General features: G+C 35.8%; 1 protein-coding gene and 1 pseudogene across 29 annotated transcripts in view; one reads left to right on the top strand and one right to left on the bottom strand.

Moving 5' to 3' along the window:
* Positions 1-791: 791 nt before the first annotated feature.
* Positions 792-910, top strand: LOC112476994 (annotated as a pseudogene).
* Positions 911-2441: 1531 nt separating this feature from the next.
* The window catches only part of ELAVL2 (ELAV like RNA binding protein 2), a 151731-nt gene continuing 143424 nt past the window's right edge, over positions 2442-10748 (bottom strand). For 13 of the 29 annotated variants that reach the window (XM_025044289.1, XM_025044296.1, XM_025044300.1 and 10 more), the window contains 2 exons: positions 5847-5885; positions 2442-5214 (listed from right to left, as the gene is read on the bottom strand). In XM_025044289.1, coding sequence (XP_024900057.1) covers positions 4887-5214; positions 5847-5885 — 367 coding nt within the window. In that variant the 3' untranslated portion in view covers positions 2442-4886. Of the gene's footprint in view, positions 5218-5846; positions 5886-10748 lie in introns of all 29 variants that reach the window. The other 16 variants (XM_025044294.1, XM_006908346.2, XM_025044295.1 and 13 more) reach the window with 4 other exon arrangements.

The raw sequence follows: 10748 nt of genomic DNA, 5'->3' as shown, positions 1-10748 counted from the left end.
GACCCTAAGACTTTTATTCAGAGTAGATAAAGCCAGTCGGCATGCCTTTAAAATTCAGGGTATTTTACTATATTAGTGCTTTGCTAATTGTCATTCCACATATTTTATGTTTAGAGAGATAAAGTACATCCAAGTCCCTCCATCAACCCATCTATGCAGAGAGACAGTGTCTTATTGTATAAAACTTATTTTGCTTTAGGAAGGATTTGGACATCTTAAAATATAAGAGCATCTTAAAAATTCACTAAACTAAACGATACTGATGTCAGATTGAAACTTACACAAATGAGCTAATAATCATTCCAAAAAAGAAAAAGCAGAATCTGTAAGAAAGGCAGAGCAGGTTTATTTTTGCAAGTTGTAACTGCGTTTATAAAAACTACAGCAAGTTAGCTTGACACCTGCTTCTGGATTCTCACAGCACTTAGGACTGTAGTCATGGCCCGGTGGCTTGTCTGTCCTCCCTCTTAACGTAACAGTTTCCAAGAAGATTAAGAGCCACATCTTGCTTACAGACTCAAGGCACAGTATAGTAATGAACAACAGTAAACCTGTAAATAATAAATATTCTTCTATTTCTATGAACCAGAATTCTGGAAAGGTTAATTTCAGTGGCCCTACGTCAAACAGGCTGTTTGTATTAATGGTGTAGATGTTTTAATTCCTCCAACTTGAAGGGAATTGAGCCCACTTTGGGGAATTTTCAGGGAAAGAAAACAAAGGACAGTAGAGAAAAATGAGCCATCTGCTGCAATAACTGAAGCTATAAGTGTTCTTCAAAAAAAAAATTAGTCTACGGCCATGCCACCCTGAACACACCCGATCCCGTCTGATCTCAGAAGCTGAGCAGGGTCAGGCCTGGTTAGTACTTGGATGGGAGACCACCTAGGAAGATTGGGTGCTATAGGTGTAAAAAAATTAAATTAAATTAAATTTTGTTGTGATGTTAGCAATTTTTGTTTTAGTCACTGTTTGAGGTTCCAATATGGTCACATAGGCATAAAGGATCAAAACCATCACCTCTTTTTTTTTTTTTTGTATCTTCCATCCAATAAAAGGTATATGCATATTGTTCTGGAAGTATATTAAAATTTCAACACACTTATTGTTAAAATATACACATTTTCTTATTTCTAGGTAATCCTTTGAATAGGGAGTTACAAGTTTCCACTACCTTTTTTGATCCTCTTATGAAGAATAAGACTTTGCAATCTATTAAAAAACAAAAAACAAAAAAAACAGGAGGGTTAAATTGCTAACACTTTTCCTCAAATAAGATTAAAATAATGTAAAATGATGTTCAGATTAAAAATTTATGTTTGTTACTCTAACAATGAATTGTGATACCCTAGATGATTTGCAAGCTTAAGGTGAGAAAGGATTCTAAGGAAAAAAAATATTTCTCCTAAAGTACACCGGTAGTTTCACAAACCTCCTTTTACTTAGAAGTTTTCCACTATCTGCTCAAATATAAGAGAACTGCTGACATGCAACCAAGTCAAAATAATGATAAGCATGCAAGAAGAGAAAGGTGAGGGGAGAATGTTCCAACATCACAAAATTAGAGTATCAAATTCATATAATAAAAAAGGGAGCATGGAGATTTGAGATTAATTGCATGTTGGAAGAAAAAGAATCGTCACTCATCTACGCTCTTGACTACTAAGTTGTGAATTCAGGACAATTTTTTGCAAGAAAAGCTGACAGATACAATCAAATAAAAAGAAGCCTAGTATACTTCATAAAAAAAAAAAAGTATTTCAATTTTACTTTTGAAGTTCTAGAGAAATAGAATGTTTGCATAAAAGATCAGTAAGAAATATTTTTCTCCCTCTACGGATCTGTTAGAGATGTGTTACAAGAACTGAATACGTATGTGAAACACGAGGTTGGCACAATTCATGATTTGTACACATGTGCTACTCACATCAACCCTGACCTGATGAAAACTGAGCTTCCGATTTTAGAGAACAGTTTCTTGACAATCCAGCTCTTGGGCAACAAATATAAATTTTACACACCAACAGTTAATGAATTAAATCTTGCCAGTGGAAGCAGAATAAGTTACCTTCCTTATATTTGGTTTTTCTTTAGCTCGAGTAAATGTGTGAGGACAACTCCCATTTGTAAGAAAAAAGAAAAGATGGTTATTAAATTAGAGCTACAGAATGATGTTAGCATCCAATTACCCCAACCTTACAACCAGTCAATAAAAGCACATATTCCTATAAAAATTGTTAATCAAGTAATATTTGAAAACTAACTAATTAGGTGTCATTCAAAAAGGTTTCTTTGCACATTCTACTTCAATTAACATGCCTTTGGAATTCTTACTTTAGATAACACTGCTTTCTACTTTATAAAGCTCGAGAGAGCCAGTTCATTAGACTGAGCACAGGAACCCCCAAAATGTGTATAAAGACCTACTCACCACACTGTTCTTTCCCTTCAACTTTGTTTATTGATGTACTGAACATGAAAAAGTACAAAGAATCCAAACACAAAAGAAAACATGTACAGCCTCTTAAATACTCAACAGAACCTATTTTCTATTTTAACAGATGTGAATTAAGTCATACTGTACAACTTCAAATAAATACCAGCCTTACATTTTATTAAGTGCTCTGATAAACACTGTAAAGTGAAGCACAATTTGCATGCCCTCTCATCAATGCCTTTGTTTGCTACAGTAGTATAGGAAAGAAGCATGTAGCTGCTGTTTTCCCCTGAGGGAAACCTTATTTTTTTTAAGTATATACATGTATCTTGTTTTTTTGTTTTTTTGTCTTTTTTTTTTTTAAACGCAGGTTAACTCTGACAATCTAAATGCACCTAAGGATATGAGAAAGTGCTAAGCCAATTGATTTCTGAATAGCATTGAGTGGGTCAGCATGAAAACTCGCTTTTTCACTTTAGCACGCGCCTCACAGTATATGTACTGTACTATACTGAAAAATTTTATAACTACAATTTTAAATAATAAAAAATAAAACAACGCAACTGCAAAGATAATGTACAACTATGTTATGCATAGCACATTGCCTGTTCTAAGGGGAAGCATGTGAGCATCTCAGTTTATACAAAAAGCAGGACGTAACTATATAGTTCTCAGTGCATCCTGATGAAGGCATTTTTGCCTTCAGCTTTTTTGAAAATTTATTATAAGCTAGATGCTAATCAGAAAATATTTTGTATTTTTAAAATTTCTTTCATACATGGTAAAGACTTATTTTATTATTTCCCCCAAATAGTGGTTTAAGCATCATACAAAGTTAAATTTCAATAGCATACAGATATTTATGATTTTTGTATGAAAAATGTAAGGAAATTTGTTCAAAACCTATGGTTATACTCATTTTTTTTTTTACCACAAACATATTTATAAACGAAAATGTAGCCATCACCATAAACAGCTGAAGCTAGACTATCTACAGACAAAATTAGCAACAAATCTGATGCACTGTAAATTCAAGTCCTCAGGACAACAAAAGTGATTAAGCAAGACCTCAAGTAACAATGTTAATGCCATTTACAAAGGAAAAAACTGATACAAAAACATTCAAAACCTGAACATCACTTGGCATGTAAGGGGAAAAAAATCAAATTAGCTGAAAGGTTCATAAACACAAGGTCTTATTTACATTACACAAAGCTCAGGTGTTAGCCTTGAACGTAACTTCCAAAATACCTTCAAATATATCCAACTCAGATCACTTTTGCTGATTTGCTGCAGTACAAATCATGTGCAACATCTTTTTTCCTTAAGACAAAACAATTCTTCAAACAATACTGCAAGTACATCACTAAACACCGTGAGCTCTATCTGAAGGGATTTCTTTAGGAAGAACAGATTTTTTCCCCCATCTCTTGGTAATTTAAATTTCTTGCCTGCTCTTATATATTCTTTTGTAAATTTTTTTTATTTGTTTCAAAATCACAAATCAATGTGAGCCACCTATCACATAATAACCAGGATGATCAGACGCTCCACTGGTGATTACAAAAACGAAACCAGCAGTGTTTTCCCCCATTGATTCTATTCCTTTCATACAAAGATCTCAAAAGTATTTTCTACATCATAAATCTTTCTAAATTTTCCAACCGCTGCAAATTTCCTGGTAAATTTTAAAAGCTCACTAGGTGTCATATGAAGAGATTTCTCAAAGTATTCAAGTCAAAATATTTGTTCCAGGACCAGTAAAAAGTTTCTCCAAATTTTCTTTTTTATAAAAATAGATGCTTTTTTTAAACCCACATCAAAGAGGCTCTTATCTCTTTGGCAAGGTACTGCTTTACGAAAAGTTCTCCAGTATTCTTACAATAAGCGTTTATAATGTAGCCCCCCCCTTCCCCAACCCAAATCATAATTATAAAATAAATACTGTTTTTAACTTCATAAATAAAAATGTAAACTTCAAAATACTTTTCTTAGACATAACAGCAATGCTTTAAATGTAAACGAAACACAAAGCTAATCAGAAAAAGAAAAAAAGGGAGGGGGGAAGACACAACCAACTGAAGAATTACAACACAAAGCCTCAACATTTACTCACAGGTTCAAGGCAGTTATGTAAAAAGAAAAGAAATGTCTTCCCTTAGCTGAAACACTTTAAAAGGTCCACCTTCTTCAAAGAAGGCAATAGAATGCAATGTGACAGGTAAAAACCCTGTACCTCTTGTCCATATTCAAACATAAAAGATATTTAAGAAGTTTTAATTCAAATACTAGCAATAAAAAATCTCACATATTTCTTAGGATGCTAAGTAGTCGTTTTATCCCCATCTCAACACTGACTTACAAAGACATTTACTAATGTATAAAGTTTCTCTTAACTTGCCTTTGTTGTATAGTTTTCATATATAAATGGACTGAGGACAAGAGCTCATTAGGCTTTGTGCGTTTTGTTGGTCTTAAAGGACACCTGCAGTACTCTGTCTCCCAGACGGTATCCATTGAGGCTAGCTATTGCCATGGCGGCCTCATCATAGTTTGTCATAGTCACAAATCCAAAACCTTTGCATTTATTGGTGTTAAAGTCACGGATGACCTTCACGTTGGTGACAGCTCCAAAAGGCCCAAACATTTGCCACAGGATACTCTCATCTGCGTCAGGAGCCAGGTTGTACACAAAAATACACCACCCTGTTCCTGGGTGCCCTGGGATATTAATTCCAGCCAAACTGGTCATTCCATCAATGGTCATTGGAGAAAACCTACTAAACAAAATAGGGAACATGAACACGAACACGCACACACGCACGCACGCGCACACACACACACACACACACACACACACACACACAAAGAGAGAGAGAAACAGAGATTGGTTACAGCAATGGACTTATTTCTTTTCCCTTTACCATCTCAAGAATTTTAATAACTCCCCTCCCCCAACAGACACATACAACTATTTGATGTTTCAGCCAAAGTCTGTGTATGGCCTGCAGTGACATGCTATACTATCCAGGTATTAATAAGTTATGAAATGGTCATTATATGTTGTATTGAAAAATATTATCCAAAATAGCAAAAAAAAGAAATACACATGTTTAGAACTGCCCTCATGAATTTAAGCAGGACTAGGGGGAGGGGTGCAACACATAGGTAAACATGCTATAATGTCACAATGCAACATAAAATAAACAATGGGTTGTAAAAGACCAGGTGGCATCCAGTGATATAAAAATATTCCTTGAGTCAACTGTGCTTCAAAATGCAGCTTCTCACCAGGTTGTACATGCAAAAGAAAACTCAAAACAAACTTATGAAGGGTGTCGCTCCCAAAATCAAAGAGACTAATCACTTATGGGATAGGATTATGAGTATCATGAACCTCTATCATTACCTCTTTACTCCATAAGCCATATTGAGCAGATTGTCCAACCTGCAAAACACATATTTAGCAAACTTCAGTTTTTAATTTTTCCCCTTGATGATCAAGAAAGCTGGGCTTTTTACTGCCATCTTCCAAGGGGATATGTGTATATTTATTGTATGTGAAGTCTCAAAAATTGGGGCTTTTCACATTCCTGAGAGAATGGGTACGCACTGCCACAAGACTAGCATTTCCGATGGATACAGTTTATCTCTACAAGGGTCAGTGCAATGCAGGGTCATCTAAGGAAACCCTGCAGGGAAGAAATTTAGAGGTTCTGGAATAGTTAACATTTGGGCTCTCATCTTTTTCCAGGCAAGTTCTAAGTGCTCCACATGCACCTACATAGACGCTGTATTACTTTTAATTCTCATAACTCTATTGGTTCCTGTGTATATTAAGGAACACAGATTAAGTGACTTGCCCAAGACCCCAGCACTAGTAAATGGTGGCACCAATATTCGAACTCTGCAGTTTACAGAATTCCATAAACTTCCCTTCAACCTCCATACTTGGAAGGACTTTGATATCTTAGAATCAGAGTGGTGTTATTACAAGTTAAAAGAACCTCAGCTAAACCTCCCGCATCTGTGTGTTCAGCTAAGAGTCAGAGAAAGAATGACAACAGACTCACTGCTCCAGTGAGCAACAAAGGGAGCTCAGCCCCGGAGCCTGATGCTCATTTTGACTATGCTACAAGAAGTGTAGCCCTACTCATAGCCTAAGAAGCCCGGTAGAAACAAACAAACCAACTGTAGCTTCTCCTAAAACTTTTAAAAAGTATTGAGGTAGGTGAGTCCTCTTTCAAACTCTCTATACCTTTTCCTATTTCAAAAATTAAATTGATTTTATAGTACATGATTCTTCCTGCTTTATCAGTTTCAAAGGCCAATCTGATGCTCCAAATTTCCACCATGCATACCAACTAACTGCATGTGTTTAGAGGTGGGCATAACTTAATACCTTGCTCATACAACCAGCCTGAACAGCCACGATGTTCCACACTCTCCAAATAAGACCCTGGGTGACTGAAACAATTTTTTCTCTCTTTTAATATCCATGAAAAGAAAGTTTGAAAAATGCCTCCACCTTATTTGTCTAACCTGTGGCCTCAAATGAAGCTAAAGCGAACATGAGAAAGCAACTCCTTCTAGTTTTATAAAAGCCAAAAAAAAAAAAAAAAAAAAACCCCAAAAAACCCATCTTTTTTTTATTTTTCATATCTAATCCCAAGGCATTTTGTGTGCTTTGTAAAAATGGAAAGAACAGAGCCGAAGTAATGCAAAGTGTAAGGAAACAACAAATCACAATGACAAAAGATCCTCATCTATGTGTCCATCCTGTCCCACTACTCTCTCAGGAGCAGGGACACATTCACCCTCACTGCACTACTGAGCATGGAGCACAGGCCTAGATCACCACGGTTTACAATGCCTCTCTGTTGACGGAATAAAAGCAATAAGGTTACGAACATTATCCTTAACTACTTAACCCAGCATGAAAACTAGCAGGAGGGCTGGTCGAGGAGCCTGTTTGCACATGCAAGGGAGAAAGCACACGTGTGGAAAGAGAACACAGGTGGGAGGGCTTTGTTTTCTGCAGAGGTGATGAGTATAGTCAAAGATGCCATATCTTTATACTCCAAAAGGCCACAAATACCAGAAATAAAGATGCACACAATTTAAATCACTAACCATAAAGTAAACTGATATAGAAAATTTCATTAAATTGCTGAAATGAACAATATAGAATGCATGTAGCATAGAATACCTATAGAACTGAATAGTATATTGAGGTCTCCTTCCAAAGTGCTGAAAGGTCCAGATGCAGAGGTGACCTTATCAACTTATTCAAAATAGGGTTAGATTATCTCTGTGCATTAACTGGGCACAGGTAGGGACACTCCGCCACCAGCAGCTTAGACACCAACCAAATGTACAGAGATAGAACCTCCTACACAAGTTTTCAGTGTTTTCCAGACGGTAGAAACCAAAACTGCCCACATGCATTGGGGGAGAGATAATTCATTCCCCACTATCCATCCCAGGAATTTCCAGGCAGGAGGCCCAGGACTTTTATACTAGGATCTCTGAGGACCTCTCAGTGGGTCTCATATTTGTCTTACCTATGAAATCATAAGCAATGACATGATCCTCATTGATTTCTTCACTTAGTACCTATTTTAGGAAAAATTCAGTCTTTTGGAACTTAAGCCAAGTTATCTATCTCTGCCTCTACTTCTCCCTTTTCCTCTTTTTCTCTCCCACCTCCCCCATCAACAAGGAGTACAGGGAGGAAGTGGAGCATAAGACTTAAGAAACAGGACCTAGGTGATGCTGAAAAATACTGCCTGCATGAAGGTGGGCCTAGCAGTTCTCCCTGCTCTCTCAGTGCCACACACCTGTGTTTCTCATGGAAGCTGGGGGAAGACAGTGGGTGCTCCATGTGAGCACCATAAACCTCAAGTCTAGCAGCTGGAAAACTGTACAGTAGGCAGTTAGCTCAGACACAAGGATCATGCTCACTCTCCAGAATTGTTCATCTCTGCTGGGGCTGTCCAGAGTTCAATTTTATGTGTACTCATTTAAAAATGGAACCAAATTTTTAATGGAGACCAAGTTAATAGCCTCTTGAATGAACTATAGGATGAGGGGGGAATTATGCATGATGAGGTATTGCAGTATGGCAAGTAAATATTAAAGTGTCTATTACATATGGATTTTTAAACATTTTTTAAGTTTCCTTTACTCATATTTAATAAATGCATTGCATCCAGTGCCCTCAATTCACTCTCTATGCATCACATACTTTCCTGAACGAAGGCTGAGAAGTCCTCAAAGGGACAGTGAGACACTCTCAACCTGTTCTTTAGCTTGGACATTATCTACTTTACAAATAATACGTTACGGGGATTTGGAGGATTAATAGGTAAACCTAGCTTTAAAGTAACCCCTCAAAGGAGAAGTAACTTCAAAAAGATTCCTGAAAAATCATCATAATCATCATCATCATCATCATCAACAGATGATAACACCAGTAAGAGAAGCCCAAGTAAATAAGAAAAGGGAGAGTTGATTATTTCTTCTACTCCTAGTACAAACTTCATTATGAGGTTAGACACAAGATAATCCAACACATCTCACATGAAGTCAGACAAGAAGTTCAAAATTAAGATAATTTTATGACTCTTAGTTTAAAGGTATAGTATTAACAACTAAGATATTGGGTAAATAAAATATAAAGCCAGACAGCATGATTATTAGCAAAACATTTGATATAGTTTATCTTTACCCAATCTTTATCTTCTATGATTGATCAAGGTTTATGAGCTAATAAATGTAATAGCAAAAGCCCATGTGTGTATAATTTACAAAAAATATATGTACTATGGATACATGTACAAACATTTTTCTATCATTAGGAATACAACTCAGCGTATAACTAGGCAGTATTTTGAATGGAACCATATATTAGGTAGAGTATTCCCATTTCAAAGCTAGGTATTTCTAAGTAGAGAATAAAAAAGTACCTCCCTAGTTGCCAAAAAATTTAGCTGACAGACTATGGGAGGGCCCATAAATAAGGGAAAATGTAAATTCAAGTCAGAAATAAAAACATAAAGAGAGATTTAATGGGTAAGAAAATAAAACTTTGAACTCTAAAAATAATGGTTCTCAAAACCACTCCAAAGTGCCAAGATCTGCTTTGAAGTTAAACCACAACAAGATCATCAACTTACCCCCTTATCCAATTAGATGGTATCATCTGTCCTCTAAGAGAGAAAAAAATGATTCAGGAGAATTGATACCAGTTTCTTCCAAAAGGAAACTGTGATAGTGCAACCAGCAAATGCCTTAAATGCAACTCAAGTGCTGATTTAAATGGTTCCTTTAAAAATGCATAAAGGCTTACTGAAGCAGGCACATAGGCCATTAGACTAGATCACATTCAATAAAATTAAAGGTGCTCCGCAAAAAGAGAGATGAAAAAATTTAGCTGAAAGTTTAATTCAGATACCATGTCCCAAGAATATACTTAAGGGCTTGAATTACTCTACCCATTCAAATAAATAAGAATAGTTTTATTTTGAAAATTGTGGTGAATTAAATAAGCGTATTAGATCAGCAGTGCTGATGTTAAAATAATTCTCTTTCTAATTATTCATATGGGTTGACTGAGTCATAAATCTCACAAGTCCACTTTTAAAGTGAACCCTTATTACATGGATTTTAATTTTTTTACTTTAAAAGATGTGCATTTCATTAATATTAATATCTTTGACTGTTATTATAATACTTAATAACTTATATTTTCCAATATCCCTTAACTCTCAAGGTATTATGACAACATAAAAGCATAGAGAGAAATTTTATAAGTGTCTGCTGGAAGGTGACAAACTCAAGGCTAAGAGCATTAGGACACATACTAGGACAACATATTTTTATAATAATTCAGACCTAGAGAAGAGCAAAATACTAACAAAACGAGCAAATTCTTAATTCAAGAGTCTTTATATGGTGAAAGAAGATTCAGTCTTAATTCAACAGAAGTAGTGGGGGAAAAATCAAGGTAATGACAGCCAAGTTTTTAAAGGTATTAAAAAAAAAGGCAACCAAACACACACCAGGTTAAACCTGAACTCTAAAAGTAAAGGCTCTCCACTGCTTCTCACACTCAGTCTAGACGAAACACTTTCACTGAGCTCAAACACTAGTTCATAATTTACTATCTAGACAGAGATTATAGGAGGAGATGGAGACAAGAGTTAAATCTGAAAGGACAATAAAAACCTACCCCATTTTCTGAAATCAAGTTTCCTCTGTAATAGACAACTCATTTCCTGTTCTCCATCCCCCCACCAAAAAGAAAATT

The sequence above is a fragment of the Pteropus alecto genome, unplaced genomic scaffold, assembly GCF_000325575.1.
Source record: "Pteropus alecto unplaced genomic scaffold, ASM32557v1 scaffold222, whole genome shotgun sequence".
In the NCBI taxonomy this organism is placed as follows: domain Eukaryota; kingdom Metazoa; phylum Chordata; class Mammalia; order Chiroptera; family Pteropodidae; genus Pteropus; species Pteropus alecto.
The sequence above is the reverse complement of the archived record's forward strand: the minus strand, read 5'-3'. Positions and strand labels throughout refer to the sequence as shown.